The following is a 24,646-nucleotide window of genomic DNA, read 5'->3' as shown; positions in this document are numbered from 1 at the left end:
AACTCAATGTACATTAATGTAATGGTAATAGGAGTCTAGTTTATATAGAAACAAACAGGCAAATATATGTACATACGTACACATGCACATGGCTATATCGATTGGGAACTATAACCGTTGGTTAGGTGAAGATATATGCTAAGGGAAGTAGAACTTTGACGTTAGTTGTTAGTTCAAGAATGTTGTTAAAATGCCGTGGACTCATTAACTGTCGTCAAATTATACTTCACCCAGAAAATTTGTATTTCATAGAATAAGACTCAGTAATCATAGGCGGTAAATAAAGCTGTTCCTAGCGTATTAAGTTCGGGCATGAGAGACAATGAGGGATGACAGACTTTGGAACTTTACGAATTAATCATGCGTGCTGTAATAGAACGCATTTTAATAATATTTAGGGCACCCAACAGACTGGCTAATGTTAAATACATATGTATTCAAAAAACATACGCTTGAACGAAGCGTGCCTTAAAGTTGAAACGAATTGTCTACACACACGAGTATGTATACGTACATATGTATAATCGTATGTAGTATGCAAACCAACTCTCTCACGCATATAGAAATAAAAACTAAATGGCGCTTATCGAAAAACCAATAATCAAATGTATGAAAATGTGGGTTGAAAAAAAGCAGTAAAAGCAACTGCGAAAACACAAAATAGAGAGATAGTACAAAGAGAGACAGAATATATACGTATGTATATATATTTATATATGTGTATTTGTACATGCCACAGTGTTTATATAGAACAACAAACAAGCTCGTCACTCACTCAAGCATGAAGTGAGCTGATAGGCGCGTTTTTCTAGAACAAAAGGATCATGAAGCTGAAAATACACTCTGACCCTTCGTCGGCAGCCATTGACCGCCAAATGCACAAACGCCAGTCAAAGAGCACTATGGTCATCACTCGCAGTGTCGGTGGGACGGTGGCACCAACCTCAGCAACAAACTCTGGGTACGTGTCTAATGAGCTATGAGCGCCGCGTTCGATCGCCCCTGTCGCCTTCCTGCTTCGTCCTGCTAATGTTGTGTTAATTACACCTCCAGCCAACACTTATGTGTGCAATACTTTATCATCTCTGCTGCTGTTTGATTTATTTTTTGAAGCTTTTGGTGGAAAATAAACGCAATTACAGTAAAAGGGTTGGCCGCAGGAGCTGCTGAAAGTCAAACAAATACAAGTGTGTTTCCTTGAAGAGAGGAACGTGAATGTCGTTTTTGGTTTCAAGTCAGTCAAGTCAGTCTTGTCTTCTGAGGTGAAAATCAATTTTACGATACTTTATCGGACGCGCGCAATTAAATACTTGTATTTAACCTGATTGAACCAATTAGGCGCGCTGAAAAATGCATGAGCAGAGTCAAGCATCTTAAAGCGGAACGTTCCTCCAAAGCATTTATACCTATGTACATACTACATACGAGTATCTTAAAGCTTGTTACGACCTTGAAATTTAATGAGAACCGAAATTGCTGAGTTTTCGTGGAAAGTACACTTATCCCTCGATCCCTTTTAGTACGAACTCGGTCTAGCACGATTAAGAATTTGCTATCTTTTAACCCTGAAAACCTAAAAATATTTAAAATGGAGAACAAAGAAGAAGCTTAACTCACTTTTGTGGTTGGAATATGTTCCAGCTAATGCAATTAGTACTAGCTTAATCTGAATGTAGAAAAAAAAGTTTACGCTTTCAAAACATAGCAGGCGCTCTATACTCAGGATTTCTGATAAAACTGAAACTGACTCTATCGATGTAATCAGCACTGGGAAGAAATTTGCCTTGAATTCCTTGAATTCTGACTTTGAAATACTCTGTACATATGTGTAGAATAATTATGCGTGTATGTGTGTATTTATGTGTTTGTCTGTGTATGTCTCGTCTGCCTGAGCAAAGTAGTAACAACAACAACAGCTGCAGGCACTACTTGGTCTTATATACATTCACATAAGGCATCTGGGACTAAAATTTTGTGTCCCTAGGTCTTATAGTCTCCGATATATAAGCGATAATACGAATGGAAAATTAGGAAAACCCCCGTAGGGAAGTGGGGGGGGGGGGGGGGGGGAATCAAAAAAACATAAGGCATCTTTGTGCAAAATTTGGTGTCTCTAGCTCTTATAGTTTCTGAGATCCTTGCGTTCATCCAGACGGACGGACATGTCTAGATCGATTTCTCTCGTCATGCTAATTCAGAATATATATACTTTATGGGGTCGGAGATGCTTCCTTCTGCATGTTACTTACTTTGCACAAACTTAATATAAATAAAAATATATAAAAATCTTTAGCATGAAAATGGCTTATAAATAGAATATGTCAATGACCAAATGGTTCTTAAATTTTATACTTGTATTAAGCCGCTTCAACATTTGTTATGCTTCAAAATATTTTCCTTTTTGATAAGATTAATCTGTTAATGATAAATATTCAACACCTGGAGTAGCTTTTTGTTAATTTATAAAATGCTTGGACCTTGACAACAGCGGAAATTAAAATTCAATACTTGTTTTGTGCATACATATATCGAAATCAAAACGTTATCCCTTATTTTGTATGGAGTCAATGTCTCGCTTAACACGATTTCGCTTAGCACGAGGTTTAAGCATGGGCTAGGTGTACTTTGTCGAAAATCCTGTGAGCCTCACAATTTTACACTTGAGTAGTCTTTTGGTAAAAATGAAATGGTCAGAAGTCATAGAGACTAACGATATCAGGATATAAGACATAAAACATATATACATGTTTTAGGAGGTAAAATGTAATGCAGGCAAAAGAAGTTGGCCCCCCAACTTTGCACAAAAATGCATATTTAGGTTGTAAATCGGTTCAAAATGTTTTTCCATCTTTTGAGATTTACTTATTCTATGTACAGAGTATTTTAAAGTCGGGACACCCGACTTTACAACCGTTAGATTGTCAGTGAACCGTGCCGTGGGCCTTTAGAGGGATGTTCTGGCTTCCGATATAAAAATATGGAAGAATTGCAAGATCTTTATTTCGAAAAATTTATTGCAGAAACAAAGCTGTAGATTGTACATGTACAGTGTACATTGATTTCCGACGGCCTTGTAACTTAACTGCTTGTCATGGAAAAATGTAGCGCAGCGCTCTACTATTCCAGTCAACCCAGGCCCATTTTTCACGCATCTTAATCAAACTGTTTCACAGCTTATGTCAAACTCTGTTTAGCTTGACTTATTGACATTTAATTCTTTCGTTTTCGAGCCGTGCGGGTGGAACTTCTTGTAATTTACAGAACATGCCTTTTAAAATTGTAGCGGGCCCTCACGGGGTTATTAAGCGGAACCACTTTGATTGAGAGGCCATCAATTTCTCATTCGCAATTCAAAGATGTCGGCCATAGGACGATGCACACTTGCATACACACGCGCGCACACGTTTCTATTGGCAATGAGGCCGAGGATGGATCCTGGACCTTTTACACCCTTCTCGTTACCCGACTTGGCTCGGCCACGTGGGCGAAACGGACACTAGTGGGCATGGCAACAGTCTTGGCACTGAATTTGTTATATATGTTCAGGCATTCGGCGAGAAAAATATAGGTGCTTGCGTGGGTGTGCGCGGCTCAGTGTGAGTGAATAATGTTTGCGTATAGCCATTTTTAATGGCTAATGAGTAGTTTCCGCCTTGGACAGGAAGTTTGTAATAAATCTGAGCTACTGTTCGCCTATCTAACTGCAAACTAGAACGCATTGCCTTGAATGATACGTTTTGTACTTCTTCCCAGCACCCTTCCTTCGGAAGCACTCCTCGACCGCCATGACACGCGTTTGACGCTTCCCGCCCGGTTGCTATGTTGTTGCTGGTAAGCTTGCCCCACATTGCACTCAAGTGTTGGCATAAATGGCATTGGGATCATTCACAGTTTAGCAGTTTAGCTCTGCGCTTTTCGAGTTAAAAGTTAACCCAACTTTATTGTACCAATACTGGGCACTTTGTATTGTACATAGTGAAATTATAGCGAAATTGCTTTGATACTAAGAGAAATTTTGGGTCCGATTGTTCATATGGCAGAGGTATGTACCGATTTAAATGAAACCTGTACATTATGAAGGTTCATTATTACGATATAATAGAAGTAGGTTAGGTTATACCGGCCCGACAGTATGAAAACATTAAAAATATATACTAGAAAAAACAAGTAAAAAAGCTAAAGTCGGGTGTCCCGACTTTGAAATACTCTGTACATATGTTTACAATAATTATAGAAAATAAAAAAATTAAGAAAATAAAAAAAAAATTTGATCGATTTTACCTCTCTCGGTATTCGAACTCACGTATAATTGCACATTTACATAGCAATTGCGTCTGTGTGAGTGTATGTATGCCTATGCGCATCAATTCGTGTCTGTGTAAGCATTTTCGCAGTCAACCAAACAGCAACATCAACAACAGCCGCGGGCAGCGCTGCATCAGCAAATATATTTATGGCTATAACTTCTTGTTAAATCGGTCTATCATAATGAATACGGAATACGGCATACGGACACATAATAACCAACTGGGGGTATTTCCAAAATTTTAGTTCGAAATTCCAAGAATTACGGGAGTTACGATTTGCGGGGTAGAGGGGGGAGGGAGGGGAATTCCAAAATATACATTTTCTGCGTATTCACATAAGGCATCTGGGACTAAAATTTGGTGTCCCTAGGTCTTACAGTCTCCGAGATATAGGCGATTATACGAATGGAAAATCGGGAAAACCCCCATAGGGCGGAAGTGGGGGGGGAAAATCAAAAAAATAAAACAAACTCGTATAGAATACACACATAACGCATCTTTGTGCAAAATTTGGTGTCTCTATCTCTTATAGTCTCTGAGATCCAGGTGTTCATACGGACGGACAGACGGACAGACAGACAGACAGGGCTAGATCGACTCGTCTCGTCATGCTGATCAAGAATATATATACTTTGTGGGGTCTGCCACGCCTCCTTCTGCCTGTTACATTTTTCAGCTCCCGCAAACCTAATATACTCTTGTACATTTCATGTACAGTGTATAAAAATAAAGATTTGACAGATATCTGGTCATAGATATAATAAATATTAATACATTTGTCATGGGCAAGCAAATTATCGGTTCACCAGATTTTCTAATTGTCTGCCTGTCTAATCATGGTTTTATAAATCTTACTACGCTTCGTTACTGTAAAATAAAAAGCTAATATACTGTGATTTGTAAGTCAAAGTTTGGTCACCCTTGTCACCCTGATCAGGAATATATATGTCCTTCTGTGTGTTACATACATTCGCACAATCTAGTACACCCTTATACTCTTAGGGTACAGGGTACAAAATACCCCGCAATGTATTCCATATTCAAAGAACCGCACACACACACCAATTTAAGGGAGCACCCTACTTTGATGTCAGTTTGCATTGTTAGTGTGTATTGTGTAGAGTAGGTGGTGGGGATGGTGTTAGTGGGTTGCAGGCCTGCGCGTATCTTGCGCACTCCCCATTGCACGTTTGCTGGTAAACAGCAACTACAACACAACAACGATACAAAATATTTCTATTGCTTTTAGAAAAAATTAAATTATATATCTGTACCATAGAAATTGTCATTTGTAACCCTTTTGAGCGACCCCCTGCTTGAGTGTGTTTTGATTTATTTTCTGCTGAGCAGAGAGCTCTGCGCTTAATTCGGCTCCTCTACAGAAAGAAAGAGTTTTTCTGACAGAAAAGTAGAGAAAAAGAGAGACAACGCAATCAAGCTATCCACAGCCAAATGAAATCAATTGCGTTCACATCTTTGTGCACAAGTGTGCTGGAGAAGAGTCGACGGACTGGTCATAAAGCTGATGAGGCTGCACTGATTGCTACTTGGAGCGTTACCCTCAAATTACCAGTCACACACACAATTTTATTTATCTAAAACGCTTTATCTAAATGCGAGCCCGTTTTTATTTTATTATGCTTCTTTTCTATTCAAGCCCTTTTCCTTTAAAAACACAAATATCTTGCGGTTTTCCCACAAACATGTGCTACACATTGTAATTCGTTTTAAAAATCTGAACAGCCATGAGTCATGCATGCTTCCTACCCCTTCTCTATCAGTTATCAGTTGCTGCCGCTGGCACAGCATGCGATTTATGCATACATATATACGTATTTGTAAACATAGAGAATTAGATCATTTTCACAATTAGAGAATATGGCCGCTTACCCGTGCAACGTTGCCGTACAGACAAACCAGATTGAAAAGCTTGTCTGTGTTGGAAGTGTCGTGGTCCAGGCCGTAGACCATCATCACTGCGCCCTGTTTACAAAAGGAAAAAATTATGTTAGACAAAGGCGATGATAGCTTCATTAAAATTAGCAGCACGCCGGTTTTTATTTTTTGGAAATTAAAATACATTTATTTCAATACAAACTTATGGAAGTTAATTTACAACGCCACAGGCTTTGTTGCGTGTACTGAGCCGTGTACTGTACACGTATATCCCCTTACGGAGTTGGCACGCTTCTTATTTCGCAAAGAACTAACAAAGTCGAACGTCTACTCACCTGCGCCTGCCCTTGTGGGGTGAACGCAACCGGAGCATTGCGGCCAGGTACCACGCCAGTCGGCTCCTTCATCAAGCCCGTCGGGTGAATTGTGGCGCCTTTCCAGTTTTCGGGCGTGGTGGTATGATACTCTGGAGCACCAAATGGTGGGAAAGCGGCTCCTGGTCCCAGCAGCGGTGGCTCTTTAAATTGACAAAGATTGTGCGTTTGAGCTGGGGCATGATGGAGGTGTTGTTGTTGTTGTTGTGGTGGTAGTGGTTGTTGTAGATGATGTGCTTGTGGTGCAGCATGTTGTAGTTGATGCTGTTGGTGTTGCGGCTGCTGTTGCATGGGCAACAGACCAACTACATTTCGTGCATTGTTTCATTTGTTTTTGTTTTCAATTAAGATTTGTTAATGGTTTGTTGTTTAATTTACGTTCATTTGCATGCAACAACAATTAATCGGTAGAAATAAATGAGAAAACGTAAAATGAAACGAAACAGAGCACAAAAAATAAAAACGTAAGCTTTTGATTAGAAAAACAAATAAATTAAAACTTAAAATTAAGAAATATAAAATAATGATTAGTCTTTCATTTTATTCTTGTTGTTGCATGTTACGTGTAGTAAGAAACAATGGAGTACCAAAAGTTGAAGAGTATAGTACGTGTATGCTTATGTCATGGAATAACGCCACGCAGGCAAACACAAACCACAACCTGTATAGAGGCGAATAAATGTGGAATCCAAGAGAATCGAGAATATGTCGAAAAATTTGTAGGGTCTGGTCTACAATGTCCCCATCTAAATGGTACGTATGTATATTCGAATGCGTTCGCACCATTTTACCCTTTTGAATAGACAATGTAAATACTGTAGCTAGATTGGCGGAACTAGTGAAGAAAACCACTTGTACTGTCAAGATTTTAACTAAAAGGCACTTGGAAAATTGTGAACAGCGAATATTGTGAATTTAGTCGCACCACCAACTGTTGGAGAGACCTAGCACATCCACTATATACATATATACATATATGCACAGCAGCTCGGGTTGCAGCAATTTAATTAAGTTTAAAAGTGTCCACACATGTGAGCAGAAGCGACCAACTTTTGGTAAACTTATGCACGACAGCGCATCATGTTTACGCAAAAAACTCTGCAAACACTCTAACTTAATCACTCATGAAGTTAATGCCGCACACTCATTCAGACATTCAGACTCGTACTGGAAACAACTGAATTTGCATGTCCGTTTGTTTTTGTTTGGATTTGATTTAGTTCTAGTCTAATCGGCAACAGGGGGGATAGACGGGAACCCACGGCAACGACACTGTACTAGTTTATTTACCTGTCTCTGCGCACCTTCGTACAGACTCCCAATTTTACAAAAATATTTACGTAAAAATGCACACAGCTTCGCCAGCGGCTAAAAAGTGTCAAAATGTGCAACTACTCGCCGCTTCCTTTTTGTACCTCTGTAATTCCTAACTCATTCGCTTCCAGCACGACTGAGGTAGTAGTTTGGACGAGTTTCAGTTTCTGCTACACACTTTTGTTTTTCACAAAAAGCATAAAAAATTTGCGAAAACAAATCGTTGCAGTTTTTAAGAGCATTTAAAAAAAGTAAAATTAATCCTAAAATAAATCGGGAGTGAATAACAATACGAAACCGATCCAAATTTTAAAGACACCTTAAAAGAACGGATGTATCTAAATGAAGCGCGCTACCCGAGAGAAATTCAATACATAGGTAAATATTTTTATGTGATGAAGGCCAATGCAGATAAATACTTGTACGTATAGTGAAATAAAATCGGACAAAGATGTGACTAAAAAGAGCCTGACCTGAAACTAGCCTGGCGTTTTCTTAGTGCTGGACTTGTTTAATTGAAATTCACAGCGCCTGCCTATTTTGCAGTGTGGCGGCTACACAAACAACACACACACACTCGTATGGGGCATATGCGTGACACCACGCCGAGTAATTTGCTTGAGCTTCGTCCAAGAAAAAGTCTACCCCTGGGCAGGGCTGTAGTATCGGGCGCAACTACCCAAAGTCCTCCCTCTGTGGTTACAGTACTTCGGTGCCCAGCCCACTTATCGGCACCTTGCGGCGGAGGTGGTGGCATTGGCAATGGGTGCGGGAGCGTGCTTAAAATGTTTAAGCATTTGGGGAATTGCTCGCATGCAATTGCTGGAAAATTCACACGCGAGGCGATGGCTGCGGCAACGATGGCGACGGCAACCGCATAGGTGTACATTTCCACTGGGCACAAATTATTTTAGATTATGTAGTCTGGGCTTGGAGCTGGAAATGCGCGCATGTTCGTGCTGCGAGTTGCCACCGGAAATTGGAGTTTAGTTTCTTTATGAAGCGCTAAATGTGAAGCAGCGATTTCAGCACGTGGTTTTATTTTGGTTGGGTATCGCCACATATTTGCATACGCAACAATTAAATTTAATTTGGCTCTTGAAAGTATATACTTATGCACGTAAGTACATATCGAAGTATTCGTAACACACTTTATCACTAGTAATAATATCGATTGTTCGATTTGCTTACTACGTACAAGAAGGTTGTTCTTTATATTTCGGGAGTGAGCAATTCTAGAGTTGTCGGTTCAAGTCTGATATTTGCAATGCCAAGTTGGATACCAGAACTAATCTTGTGAGGGGTTGTCCTTAAGATGAGATAGGTGCAGGAATACTTCGAATTTTTATGAACTAAAATTCTTCTTTAGAAAAACTAGTCATGACGGTCAGTTGAACTATTTGTTTGCAACAAAAATCGGATTATCCTCATCTCGACAATGGTCTCGACGAGGTCTCACACATCAACTCATGGAGTAGTCTCAGTAAGCACCCAAAGGATGTAAATCATCTTAAAATCTTGTCTTTCCATCAAATTAAAGAATCCTCTTTTAAAGTACCGTATGAGTAAAAAAAAGTGCTTTGGTTCTAGCGAACAAAAGTCTATTGATCTTCTGATGACATATACTATATTTATACGTTAATCGTCCGATAAACAAGTACAAAAGCTAAAGTCGGGTGTCCCGACATTAAAATAAACAAGAGAGAACGCTACAGTCGAGCAAGCCCGACAGTGTAATACCCTGTACCCAGGTAAACTTCCGTCACTGATATGTGCCCATAGCAGCAGCAAAAAGAGGAAGAAGAAGAGCGAACTTGTTGCTGCAGTTTGGGGGGTTGTATTGGCGAGAATTTGTTTCGCTAATAACTTTTCTTAGAATTGACCGAATTGAATAAAACAACAGTAGACAAATATATATAAATTATGTGTGCAAAGTTTGGTTTAGGTAGCATTTGAAATGTGGACGCTATTGACGAAATTCTGCAGCGGGGGAAGGGGGGGAAAATTAAAAAAAAAAAAAATAAACTCGTCCTTACTCGGACCTAGGAGAATCTGGATGCCAACTTTGGTTATTCTAGCTTTTATAGTTTCTGAGATCCTTGCGTTCATCCAGACGGACAGACGGACGGACAGACGGACGGACATGTCTAGATCGATTTCTCTCGTCATGCTGATCAAGAATATATATACTTTATGGGGTCGGAGATGCTTCCTTCTGTATGTTACATACTTTGCACAAACCTAATATACCCTTTTTACCCTACGGGTACAGGGTATAAAAACAAAATACATGCAGTTGTCGCCAGCCACAAGCAGATTGATGCAACAAACAAAATACACGTAGTGCGTGTGTTGTTGTTCGATTTTCGGTAGTATTTCCTCAGAACTCTACCGATGATTTTTGTTGTAGATGTTGTTGTAGAACTCCCGATTTTAAATTTCGTGCCCACCGTTGGTTTAGAATAATTATAGAAATACACTTTGTGGGGTCTGCCAGGCCTCCTTCATTTCCATTTCTCAACTCCCGCAAACCAAATATACTCTTGTAAATTTCATGTACAGAGTATACAAATATTTCATTTCCTGTATCGGCAAGGCTAAAAAGGATTTGTTAGGTTTGTACAAAATATGTAACAAGGAGAAGGAGTGATATCCCAAACCCATAAAATGAGTGTATATGTTCTTAATTTGCATGACAAGAGAAATCGATCTAAACATCTACAAGTAAATATTCGCTTGGATTTTTGAAACATCTGAGGCTACATTGACCAAACTCGGTACTCGCCTGCATGTACATATGTTGACTCTCTTAAGTCCCTACCTCTGCTTAATCTAAATTGGTCAATCCAGAGTCAAACTGCTCTTCTTCTTGCTTCTGCTGTTAGCGAGGACTTTTTCTGGGTATTTCACCGATGGGCTTGCCCACATAGATAGAAGTGAAAGCCAAAAACGTTTAAAAACCGTTTATGAAATTATACTCTTTTCTGAATTTTGGGATATTCTTGGCCACTCTGGGCATAATATCAGGATAGGAATGCATGAACGCCATATCCAGACAACAACGACGACAAACACAAAAGCCACGAGGCCAAAATTTGGCAACGCTGAAGTGGATTGACATCCATTAAAACAGCCCGGGTAATGTATTTCAAATAGCAAGCATATAAAATGGAAGCAATTCGACATATGTATGCAACATTTATGTGCCGTTTATTGTGCGCACACACAAGCAGGCGGGCGGACAGGCGATGCACAAAGTATTTGCACAGAAAATTGTTGCATACTTTGTGGCATATTGGCACACTTTGTCAGCAAGAGTTTTGCCGTGTGCACGTCGGCCTGAGGTTAGCCAAAGCCCGCAGGGACCCTGGCCCAAGTTAATTGCAATTTACTTGGATGTACGCTGCAATATTTTTCAGGATGTCACTTTCTCAGCCGCCTTCACTCCCCTTGACCTATGGCTTGGGTTGGTGCCTCATTTTACGTTTACTCATGTGACGATGTTCAATGATTTTCAATTTGTTAGAGTCAATGTTGGTCGTCGAGGAAGGTTCTCTGCCCTGCGCCCTGCTGCTGAAAAAATGCACTAAACATTGTCCCCGTATCCTTACCCTCCGTTCCAGCACCCACCCACCCATTAGGCATCAGCCCCTATTTATCTATTTGACTGCACTTCACCCACGGTGCTGCTGACGCTGCTGCTGCTTTTGACTAGGGCGCGGGTTCTGTCATGTGACATTAATTTCTCAAGCTGTACCCGAACTCCACCCCTACCCCTTTTCCTTTGCGCAGTTTGCGCGCGCATGTCTTCCATAAACATTTCCATAAGCAGCTTCAAAATTAAATTTGTTTTCATAAGCAGAACTATTATATGCTATACTAGTATGCTCCCTCCTGCAGTTGAGTGTGTGCTATCTACACGTCTCTACGTGTGTATGGGTGCTGCGATAGCGAAACGACAGCAGAGTTTATAAAAATAATAATGGAAAAGATTGTGAACATTTTGTTTATGATAGGATGCTGGAAACTTTTTTTGTACATGTGAAAATGTGTTTGTTTTTTTGTTAGCAGTTTTGCGATAAGAAGCAGCCAAGTTCGGAATATATGCGCTGGATTTTTTACTAAAACATAGGAAATTCACTAAACTTTTGTTTACCTTTTCACAAAACTATGGATACGGAATGAGGAAATTAATATCCGAAACGATACATCATAGTCGAAAGGACAATGATCCCAAGAAGATCCAGAGACCTTCGGCAACCATAGGCGACGCTTCGCGATTTCACGCTCCATTCTCAAGAGGTTAATTATGTTTTAGGCGGATTGAGTTATAATAACATATATATGTACATATATATATATAATTGCGCTGAGACCCAATTTGCTACTCTGCGACCACGAATTGTTGCTTGCAGCTGGGACTGCGCAGGTGAGGTTTCTGCCCTTTGGTTGATGTCAAATATTAATACAAACAACCCTGCTATACAAACACACACGTACAGTGCGACAATATAATTAGAAACACAAAATGGCGTTTAAGTTGTATGTTGGCGCTGATAAAGGCGCGGCGTGTGTACACGTATATAATATTCATAATCATTCACACGCGCAATCCCACAAGCACATACTCGGCATACACGAGCCCTGCTAATGTTTATTTGCTTGTGTGCACAGCAATTGGAGCTGCGCTGCTTTAGGTTTTACCAGCAGCATTGGCCATGGTCTAATTATCGCATGGACAAACATTTGTTAGTTATATGCAAACAGTATATGCAGCCCCATACGCCTGTACTTGCCCCTACAGCCTCACCATTGCCGCCACCAGTTCCACCACCATTTCAGTTTCCAACACGACGCAGCCTGTTGCCAAAGCTATCAATGAATATGCATTGAATGGCATTGCGAAGACTTCAATTTCCTTTATCATCGTCATCAAGTGAAGAGCTTTTCTGAAAATGCACTTCAATTTGACAGCAATGGCAACAACAGCAAGCCCACTTCTGCCTATATTTGTCCAAAAATGCCAAGAGACATGGGCGTTGAGTGCTTATAGAATGCAGCAATCAGATGGGGAGGGTCTGCAGGCATTTGTAAGTACGTTTATCTCTATCAAAATTGACCCCGTCCAAAATGTTATTACGAGAGCAAAACAATACGTCATGCAGACGAAAATATATTCAAAATTAATTTAACTCTTTTTCCTAGGGAGTAGGAGAGTCTGAAAGCCAAGTGTGGCCATGTGGGCTAGGCCGTTTCCGAAATCCTGACGGATGCACGGATGTTTTTATCGATTTTCTTCTAATGCTGATAAAGAATATCTCATGGTGCGAACACCTCATCCTATGAGGCTGTGATAACCCTTTCAAGTGCAACATGAAGCAGATTGACCACCCTGATAAGTAGGCAGCCAAAACTGCGGTAACAACTATGCCGACCAGCTTCAAATCTTGGCAATGCAGCAATTTATATTACAAACTCAGGCACAAGCAGCTCCGCATCTACCCCCCTTGTTGCTTAAGAGATGAAGAGAAAGTTTAAGAGAGATTAATCAGTCAAAGATCGGTTTAACCTAGAAGCTATTATATGTAAATACTAGAAGACAAGAAGATTACACTCCTACTTGTAAACAGTGTTATGATCCCGAGCTTAAATGATGTTGCATATTTCGGAATCTCGAGAGAAGACGAATTATGCGCAAACACACAGAATCCTTCCGGTCATACAGATGAACGGACATGGCCATATCGAGTACTTTCCACGAACTGTTCTAGAAAGAGGGGCCTGCCACGCTTACATACTTTCGCAATAAAATAGGTATAGGGTGTACAAAGGGATTTTGTTAAAACCTAGACATGCACACACAATGTATGACTTATGGTAACAACAAAATTGCTCCCAAAATGATTTCGATTTCACATTATATGAACGCTAAATAATAATTGGTATTGCGCGTGAAAATATTTTTTTATTTGAAAAAAATGTAGACATTTTCGAAAATAAACAATATGTTGAACGACCCACGCGTTGCTATTGATGCATTAGGGATTGGGTATCGCAATTACATGCACACCCCCTTTTGGTAAACACCATTATCCTTGACTGGAAAACAGCGGAAATAATTTTGTATTTATCAACAATAACAAATGGGACATTCTCTAAAAAAACAATTCGCTTTTAGTGGCACTGTGATTAGGGCGATAAGCGACAAAGCGAAAATCGATAAATAACGAGTAGGAAGTAGCGTCATGAATGAGCCCGACTTTTGTATACCTTATACCTGCCAACTAATATAAACATTATTGCACAAATCGTTCTTATGCATCAAGTAAGCAGTTTTTATGCAACTTCAGATTATGGCATGATACTTATAAGTTACTTAAATATACAACACATACAAAAACAAGAGAGAACGCTACAGTCGAGCAGGCCCGACAGTAAAATAGCCTGTACTGTCCATAAAAGATGAAAATAAAATAAAAAATAAATAAAATTATTTTAAAAAAATGAATTAAGTAATTAAATTAAATTAGAAGACATGTTTATGTTCAGTTTTAACAGCATACATTTACATCATGTGCCTTTGCGTGTTTATATGCGTGTATGTATGCAGCACAAAGTTGATTTTATTTATGGCTATAACTTTCTTCATAATTGACCTATCATGATGACACTTGGCATACGGACAAATAACCACGAACTGGATGTATATGGCAAATTTCAAAATTCCAAGAATTACCGGAGTTAGAAAAAACACGAAATGCGGGGGGGTGGGGGGTGTATAAAAAAAAAAAACAAATTCGTTCTGCCTAGGGCTTAGGGGAACCTGAATGCCAAGTTTGGTTATCCTAGCTATTGTACTTGCTGAGATCGTTGCAATAATAGAGACAGACGGACGGTCGGACGGACGGACATAGGTATATCGACTTGTCTTGTCATCCTGATCAATAATATATATACTTTGTGGGGTCTGCCACGCCTCTTTCTGTATGTTACATACATTCCCACAAAACTAATATAGCCTTTTAACCTTTGGGTACAGGCTATAATAAACAAGAGGGTAACGCTACAGTCGAGCAACCCCGAATTTGTTTCGCTAATAGCTTTTCTTAGAATTAACCGATTTTGACAATTTAGATTTATTGACGAAATTCTGTAGCGGTGGAAGGGGGGGGGGGGGGGGGGGGGGGGGGGGGGGGGTAAATTCCAAAAAATTAAATAAACTCGTCCTTTCTCGGACATAGGAGAATAGTCTTATAGTTTCTGAGATCCTTGCGTTCATCCAGACAGACAGACGGACATGTCTAGATCGATTTCTCTCGTCATGCTGATTCAGAATATATAGACTTTATGGGGTCGGAGATGCTTCCTTCTGCATGTTACATACTTTGCACAAACCTAATATACCCTTTTTACCTTACGGGTATAGGGTAAAAAATTAATGCAAAGATTGAGCAATAATATTATTTGCAAAAACGTATATACACATTGTCTAAGTTTGGTGTCTTCATACGAACAAACATAATCATATAACAATAACAGATAACTTTTGATCTGCTCACTTTGTTACTGATATCGAGAATACCCATTTCCTCGGTACTCGGGTTAAAAAGCAGCTATAAGCCACAAAAACCATTGATAGCTTCTGAGGCACTCAGAATAATATACGAGAGCAATTTGCGAATGTTATCCCCATGGAAGGCGTGATGGGGCCTAAAAACTCGACACATTAGTTAAATGCAAAATTAATTGCTTAAAAATTGCAGGGATGTGCACAAACTAATGACTAAGTTGCCGCCCAGTTTTTTAAAGCTTGCTGGCAATTTAATTGCAAATTATTGGAAAATGAAGCCAACGAAAAGGAAAAAAGGCAACATTTACTAAAATGATTACACTGGAGAGCAGCCGTCACAGACTTCAGAACTCACTTGCATAAATTAGGCAGATGCTCCCCTGCCTGTCAGAGGTGGAGGAGTGGGATATACATGTATTAGTAGATGCCTATTAAAAATATGAAATGTAATGGAACATTAAAGAAAATTATCAGCAACATTAAGCAAACAGCAACCATGTGGAAGAAGCGCATGTGAAAAGGCAAATGTCGCCACGGGCGTACATGTAATCAATTACTTTCGATTTAAATAGACTATAGAATCGAAAAACTGGCTTGATTATGCACGTCATTTAATGATTATATAAGTGATTGAAAATGAAATTAACTGAAATTCAATAATTAATAGTGATTGAACATTTAGAAAGTAGAAAACACTGGTTAATTGCAATTGCAGTTTGGTATAAATTTACAGCAATATCGATATTGCGTGTAAATGTTATCAATTAATTGTTATCTGTAACTATCGATGCGATAAATCTTTCGTACTTTACTATCAATGTGCTGATTAGCTAGTCAAATTGATAAATTACATTAAATAAAGCTGCCACCCTTTCAATAAACTTGTATAGACGTTTAACCTTTGGGTGCAACAAACTTATCAATACCCCCAATACCCGATAGGTACTATAGTCCGATCCGACTCAATCTTTGAAGCAAACTGATTTTTCAAGCAATCTCTTATTCATACGTAGATATACTACTTATACATATGTTATAAAACGTACTTTAGCCGTCAATAGAGGTCATAAATCACTTTGATTGTAGATAATCGACGTAATAAGAATATTTTCAAAGAGCGCAGATGTTGCCAAGCGTTACATTTTCGGTTCGATAGTTTTCTCAATTTTTTTTGAGTAGCGTCGCGGGTGATGTTCTTTCTGTGTGTGCTCTGCCCATTAGTGCTCGTTAGTTCGCCGGCAAATTTGCAGACGTCGTCGGACGCTTCGGTGACAACGTATTGTTCTTGTAATACAGTCCACCTAGCGACATGCATTGGCAGCAACATCATCGTCAACATTAAAAGCTGTGCATGTGCCGTGTGCCACCTTCTTGACAAGCAATTTGATTGATAGCCTTTGATTGATTGATTTTGCAGGTGGCCCGCCCGGGTCCGCGCTTGCCACTATAAAGTCAGCTCAAAGTTACAACTTTAAACTCATTTCAACTGTTATTGTTCTATAACTGGAATTTAATTCAGCCGTGTCGCTTTATTTCGGACGACTGCTGCTCTCTGAGCCTGACATATTGTCTGGCCTGCCATTGAAATGACCGCAACATGACACAATTTGTCATTTCCAATTTTATTGAATTGCCATAAAATGCAAGCGTTAAAATTTATTTTTGGTATTGTTTGGCCCTAGCTGTGGTTGCCCTACAACGACGATCCAGCCGTTATTTTTCGCATTTCACTTACAATTAATGAATAGTACGAGGGTTTTGGGCTTGTGGTATGTGTTCTTATTGAGTTCCATCTACTCATAATCAGATTATTAAATATGTATGTACATATACAAGGACAAGGACGTACACATGGAGGGCCTCTTAGCCAAAATTTTTCGCAATCTAAAGCCGACCTCACATTCATTATTATAAACGGATTTAACAGGACTTTTAAAAAAAACAGAACAAATGGTTTTTTCGGCAAAATCAATTTATTTTATTCAAAATAGTCTCCTTCTTTTCGGAACAAAATAATTCTTTAATATTGCTTTGAACGCAAAACAAAGTTGATATCGGAAAGTATAAGGGATAGAGTAATAAATTTTGGTATTCCCATTTACCTAAGCCTTAAACATTTAGAAATGTTTAAGGTTTTGTTTTTTGCAGCGGGTTTTCAAAAGTTGGGAGCGAACCATACCAACATTCAATTCCTGTATATATTTTGCCATTGACTTTATCTAGCTCTTCAACTTTTACCGCAATAACGCCATTAAAATTTCATTACTTATTTCAACAAACAACCTACAAAAATATGGCGTTCGGATGTGAAAATAAATTCAATTAATTACGGTTGCCATTTAGTTATGGCAACTTAAAAAAATACATGTCGCATTATATAAGTAAGTAGGAACAGCTTGAAATTGTGCAGCCAATCAAGAAGAGGGGACGACCCACACCCCAAATAAAAACAAACGCGCCACCGCCTGGAAAAAGTCATAAAGACTAAGCAAATAACACCTACCCTGTGCATATATGTATGTATTCACACGTACGTCGAGAAAATTAAGCAACTAAATTTTGGGAGAAAGCACCCACACCTACACGTATACATACGTGTATACTTGCATAATTGCGGAAGGCCAACAGATGCGAGCGGCGAGTGTCAGATAAAGAAGTCATATTTGCCTTTTTTGATAGCGGGTGTGGAAGGCACCAACCCGATAAGCCCACTTGACGGCATGCAAATAAACTGCCGACGCAGCCACAGTCGTTGGTTGGATCCCGGCTGTTTGTTTGTCCGATTGTCATCATCAGCAATAATACCGAGCCGGAAGTATATATATACAAATCATGAACTGAAAAGGAGCGGTGCATATGTACATTTAACTTATACCGTATACCGAACATCTACAAATAGGTAGTCAAGCACATAAATCTATAGCGCGCCTATTCAAATTCTCGTGAAGATCTTCTCTTAGTGCAGCTTGCCAGATAGAGAAAATATGTCACGACCACGACCACAACGCGTCTTCGTCATCAACGCCCCTGCCGCATTAACAAATAGCCCATTGGAATTTTTATGTATTTTTAAGTGTTTCGGCTTCTTTCACCTGCAGAGGCAGTCGCAACAGAAGGCAAGTTTTTACCGTGCGACATCTGTGCGGGTGTCAAGACCAACAAAGTGGGCGTGCAGCCACGCCCTGAAGGCATACAGAAAATGTTTGCATTGACGATGCCGGGGCAGAGAACATTTAAAAATAATCGTGCCGTGGCACAGTCGAAGAGGAGGGAACCGGAGGAAAGTACGCATATGTATGTACATACATATAGGAGTACATACATACAAGTATGTACGTAGTACGTACCTTATATACAACAACCGTTTTACTTTTGCCGGCGGCTTTTATTTTTAGAAGCGTTCAACACGCGGTCTGCCCGCGCATTGCCTCGCAATTAAAATTAATTTATTTGGCAATTATTGGCCATTGAGAACATTATTTTAATTATGGTGAAAATTTGTTGTGCTTTGAGTCTGCTTTAAAAATATTGAAATGGCCATTTTATGGTATTTTTGATGAGATTTGCGTGTAATTTGTCAAGGATGTGAATATTTGTTGTTAGGTCCATCTATTCTGTGAGCTTAAAAGTTCATATCTGTTGTACTTATGACCATGTCCGTCTGTCTGTATGAACGCAACGATCTCAGAGACTGTAGGTGCTAAAAGAACAAAATTTGTTATCACATTCTCCTAAGATCGAGAAGGATGTAATTGCGGGTTTTTCTGATGCACCCTGCACTACACCGCTAATTCTTTGAATTTTTTGACCTTGCTTGTTAAATATCATCAAGATATGTAATTTTTTAAGTAATAAACATAAAGCTCTACTCGCAACTGTTATTGTTGTTGCTTTGCCTATCTCTGTACTGCACACTTACACACATGTGTGTCGCATAGGCGAAACGAATTGACACAATCCCGATGCAAATGTTCGGAAAGCGGCTAAGCCCACATTGACTGAATTTGGAATACCCGTAGCCCTATGTTTTTGATTCCCGCCCCCCTGCCGTCTAAAGAATTTCGTAAACACTGTCTATAAAAACCAAACTTAGTATACATAGGTATGTAGGTATATAATGATATATTTTTACCTCATCTACGTCGGTTAATCCTAAGAAAAGCGAAACTAAACCATAAATTGGTGCAGCGGGCCGCTCGTTTTCATTGTGCTCTGATATGCCTGCAGAAGATTGCTTGCAGTGTATTGAACTGTCGGGGGCGTGCTCGACTGTAACATTCGTTCTTCTTAAATATGGTGTTGAGGCTTTTATTTTGATATGTATATTAGTCATTTTAACATTTTAATGGGAATAGACATACATACATACATATGTATGGATGTACTTGTATTATGAAAGAGTGGAGAGGAGAGAGGAATTGTTAATGTGAAGGAAGAAAATTCAATAGAAATCTCATTTTAGATGAAAGTTGTAAATTGCATTTGGCGTACAGGAAACAGCAGCTATTGATTAATTGCGCACAAAACTTGCTTGAGGCCTCATTGAAATGCAAATTTTAAATTTCCCTATCATTTTCCCTGGTGTGCGGTGCACAGCTTTTGATCTTCTGTCTGAAGACAAACGCAATGCTTTGGATAGCAGCTGGGAAATGGAGTGTGGCGCGCAGGAACAGAAATTAAAATGCAATTAATGCGCATTTTTTTTTTCAGAATAAACTCTTCAACTTTAGGTTCTCTAATTGAACTTATCGTTAGTAGTAGTATGCAGTGTTTAGATAGTATTTTAATATGTACGTGTATGTAGGTGTATAGTATATCGATATGTACATATGTATGTTATGTAGGTGTGTTATGTATATTTGAAGTGTTCTAGTTGCAAATGTACTTACGGCTCTCAAGCATAACAACATTTTCGGGTATAGAAAACAGCGACTTACCTGCAAAGAAATAGAAAAGGATGGATTGCGTTTAATTGTGTAAGCCAATATTCGTTAAATGTACAGTGAGTGACTAGTTCATTTGGTAAATTTCAATGTAAGCTTGTTTAGCGACAAGTTTGGCTATGCAGTAGTGATGTCGAGCTATCGATGTATTATCGATTGAATCGATCAATTTTCTGGGGAAATTTTCATATCCGTGGATAATTTTTGAATATTACAACAGCTAGCTTACCAAAATGAAATTTGTAAGCTGCTAATGATCACATAGCTTGCAAGTCGTTATGCATTTCAACAAAATCATCAGAACCTGAATCAATATGTACATATTACCTTACAAATATCAATTTCTACATATGTACATACATACATATGTATGTAATGAATGCAATTTATTAATTTAATGTAATATATACATATGTATGAATATACCGAAAATTCAAAATAGTTTGATTGTGCATCATGTATGAACCGCAGAAATTTAAGAAATATTGTTGATACACGGGTGTACATACAACATACATAATATGTACATACATATATGAAATAAAAAATGGGTTTGTTTAGAAAACACCGTTCATTGTTTTAGATACTTATTAGCTGATACAGTATTTTCCATGGGACGATGCTCAAACTAATGGGGTGTACTGATAATTTTTCTTCCAAATTTCAAAACTACAAATGCTTCTTTTATAGACAGCTCCACATCACTAGAACTACTTAAGGCTGTTGAAGCATTAAAAATACCAACTCAGCATACAAAAAATACCGATTGTTTTTTCCATAGACTATCGATGCACATGGCGAGTGGTACTCATACTCACACACACATACATACTATTGCATACACATTCGAACAAATACGTATACATTTTGTTGGCGGCCTGTTGTGTTTACGGAGAGAGACAACTCTGAAATGAACGGTAAAATCGGACCATCTCTGACCTTCCCGTTCTTGCAATAGGTCTAGATGTCTCTGCACTATTCACTCCAATGGAACACGGTCACATACACGCAGTAAAATACATTTGCTCACAGTAGCCTTTGCTACAAACTTCAGCAATTGTCAGCATGCGATTTTTTTGCCTGTCATTGACGCAACTCTGGATGCAATTTTATAGAACAAAACTAACTAAAAGCCCAAAGACAAAATTAGGGATTATGTGCAGATTGCAGCCCCCTTACCATTTGGTTGATAACGTCCTGTGTTGGTGTTGAAATTAGTGTTAATCGGTTGACGCTTACGATAAGCATTCGGGTTCTGGCCCATGCCGTTAGAATTCCCTCCGGTGCCGCTCATCATGGCGCCCACCTGGCTCTGTCCGTAGTTGTAGTTACTCTTATTTCCACCGAACTTTCGCGGCTGCGGTGGCAAACCGCTATGCATTTGCGGTGCCTGCGCTTGAGGTGGCGCCTGAGATGCCAGTGTTTGTTGCTGCTGCGGAGACCACATGTAACTATTCGCATTAGCGTTGAGGTTATTCATCGTTAGGGACTGCTCGCGCTCTACGAAAAACGGAACGCCGGGCACGAAATCACTCATTCGAATTTTTTTGCGGTTACGTCTTCGAAATTAAAGAAAAAACGTACTCGGACCTTTTCACTATTCACTTGACCGTTCCTTTCTACTTATTTTTACGGCACCACTAGTGTTTTTTTTTAAAGTAAATTATTTCGGTTTTGTACTTGCCGACGCGGCGACTAGAAGACGAATGAATTTTGTGTGCCTGGTTTTCAAAAACCAAATGGCAAACCGGCCTACTAGATTAGCAAAGGCGTTTTATATTTTCTTAATATATTTTGCAAAGCCTGCTGCATTACAGGGATGCCGACGTATAGCAATCGACACTATCAAACTACTAGTGTTCGGAAACGACACAAATAAAATATTTTATACTTTGTACAGGGATATGAAACCAATTCTGAAAGGCTTGAAATTATTTTTACCCGTCGTGTGGCAATTGTTAGATTAAGTTTATGATGAATTTGGGGCGGGCTAATGCTCTTTTTAATTGGTAAAATTTTTTTTATAATTATTATACACGTACATATGTATGTACAGAGTATTTCAAAGTCGGGGCACCCGACATTAGCTTCTCCACTTGTTTACCTTGCACCCGAATGCTAAGGAGGCATATTAGATGTATGCAACAGGCAGACAACATCCCATCCCATAAAGTATATGTATGTATGTATGTACATAAATTAATAATTAGCATGACGGCGGAAATCGATGTGGAAATTTTCGTTCTATTGGAAACATACATATGTATGTATGTACATAAGTATGTCTTGAAGTTCGTGTTATACTATGTATGTATATGTATATTTATTTTATTGTTTTCATTTAATTTTCCTAATTAAAAAAATTAATTATCAAATTATGTGTTTAAAAAGAGTATATTGAGCTTGTGTGAATTATTTCTCCGACCCCATAAAGTACATTCATATGTATAGTACATATATATTTTATTGTATATTGTTAATCAGCGTGACGAGACAAATTGATATAACCATGCCCGTCCTTCTGTCTGTCTGAATGACTGCCTGGATTTCGGAAACGGCTGAGTCCACATGAAACAAACTTGGTAAGTAGACTCTTTAAGACCCCAGGCAACACATGCAAAGTTCTCACGATTCCTCTTACTCGTGTATAACAAACCATCTTACTTGTATATTAAAACATTTTTCGCTATTGTTGTGGCGGAAGGGCGCATTACTTACGCCCATTTGGAAATTTGATATGCCTGCAAACACCGACACACACACATTCGGAAACTACACAGCGTCCTTTCTAACAACGCACAAAGTAAGCAATAATAATTTCCCGTTGCCGCTTTTCAATGACATGCAATTGCTGGAAAGAAACATGCAAAAATCTACTAAAAAGCCATGACGACGAGGCAATATGACCAAATGTACATCCATACTTGTGTGGGAAAATGTGGGATCAGCACGCCGGCTACTCTGTGCAAAATTAATGATCCCAAAATGGGAAGTCTTCTTTGCACGTTTGTTGCAGCTAAGGACTCGCAAGAACAGAGATGGCATCTTATGCCTTGCCTGCTGGCCCTATGGAAGCAGGAACTGGGACAGTGCGAAACGCACGTTGTCAGATGTGCAAACATACTTACGCTCGTATATTTTCGCCAATAAAATACTGATATTCGTGAGTTGTCAAAACACACACCTATACGCACAGCACATTACATGGAGCTTCTGCAGGTTACGCACACAACGCCAATCACAAATACGAGTACATACGCAATCGCATTCACCACTAAAGCGTCGTGTTGTTTGCGTTGTGCCAATATTCAAAAACTGATTTTAAGTTTATTTCTGCCGTATGGCAGGCTTGTGTTGAGTGCCACACCCGCGCAAATGCCTCCACCACGACTGCTGCTGCTGTTCATTTTACTTGTTGCAATCAGCTTCAGTTGACGGCTCTTATCGTTTTCTGCACACGCTTAAAAGCTGCCAGCACTTCGTAACGAGAATGTTTTTTCATCTTTTTTACCTCCTATTCGCTTCTAACTTTTTTATTGGCCAGAATTTAATTCGCCCTAACGCACACGCACACACACATACTCGTGCACACAAACTCTCACATGTTGCCCGCTTATGTCTGTCCGACTGACTGAGCAACTTTTTTGAAAAGCGATTTCAAATGCAAATTTTATTGCTACAAGCGACAAGGCTGGAGCAGGAGCTGGGGCTGGGGCTGGGGCTGGAGCTGAGACAGCCAGAAAGATAGAAGGCAGCTGATGCAGAGGCCTCGAAGAGAGGGGCCGAACAGAAAGTCTTCCGACGCAAAACTGCTGCCTCGGTATGCAGATTAAAATCAATTCAATTTGCAGACGGCAAAGTAAAAGTGGTAATATTTTCTGTTCTTTGTTTGTGTGAACATATTCGCTTTTGTTTTACTTTACATAATGAGATTTTAAGCAAGTGCGTGAAGGAGCGTATTTGCAAGCAGACTTCCCAGGCCCACCGACCCTCCTCTTCACTGCGGTAGAAACAAATTGGCAAAAGCGACGCGGGGACTGTGTTTGTTGTGCGCTAAATTATGACTAAATCAATATTGAACCTAGACGATTTAGAGCTTGAGAATTTGAAATCCGTGCGAATTACACATTTTCAGTGGCATTGATGCTTTAAATGTTGTTTGAAATGGCAGCGATTCCCCAAATTCCAATCTTCAAGTTTAAACAATGAAAATGCCATCTATAGTATAGTCGAGTAAGATCG

At 39.3% G+C, this 24,646-nt stretch overlaps 1 protein-coding gene across 13 annotated transcripts in view; it reads right to left on the bottom strand.

Moving 5' to 3' along the window:
- The window catches only part of LOC115634596 (heterogeneous nuclear ribonucleoprotein L), a 134,958-nt gene that overhangs the window by 8,026 nt on the left and 102,286 nt on the right, over positions 1 to 24,646 (bottom strand). For 6 of the 13 annotated variants that reach the window (XM_030532433.1, XM_030532435.1, XM_030532439.1 and 3 more), the window contains 2 exons: positions 6,539 to 6,720; positions 6,198 to 6,290 (listed from right to left, as the gene is read on the bottom strand). In XM_030532433.1, coding sequence (XP_030388293.1) covers positions 6,198 to 6,290; positions 6,539 to 6,720 — 275 coding nt within the window. Of the gene's footprint in view, positions 1 to 6,197; positions 6,291 to 6,538; positions 6,721 to 20,350; positions 20,399 to 21,583; positions 22,099 to 24,646 lie in introns of those variants that run through there. The other 7 variants (XM_030532430.1, XM_030532431.1, XM_030532432.1 and 4 more) reach the window with 4 other exon arrangements.

Source organism: Scaptodrosophila lebanonensis, unplaced genomic scaffold (genome assembly GCF_003285725.1).
Source record: "Scaptodrosophila lebanonensis strain 11010-0011.00,11010-0021.00 unplaced genomic scaffold, SlebRS2 tig00000001-arrow-pilon, whole genome shotgun sequence".
Classification (NCBI taxonomy): domain Eukaryota; kingdom Metazoa; phylum Arthropoda; class Insecta; order Diptera; family Drosophilidae; genus Scaptodrosophila; species Scaptodrosophila lebanonensis.
The sequence above is the reverse complement of the archived record's forward strand: the minus strand, read 5'-3'. Positions and strand labels throughout refer to the sequence as shown.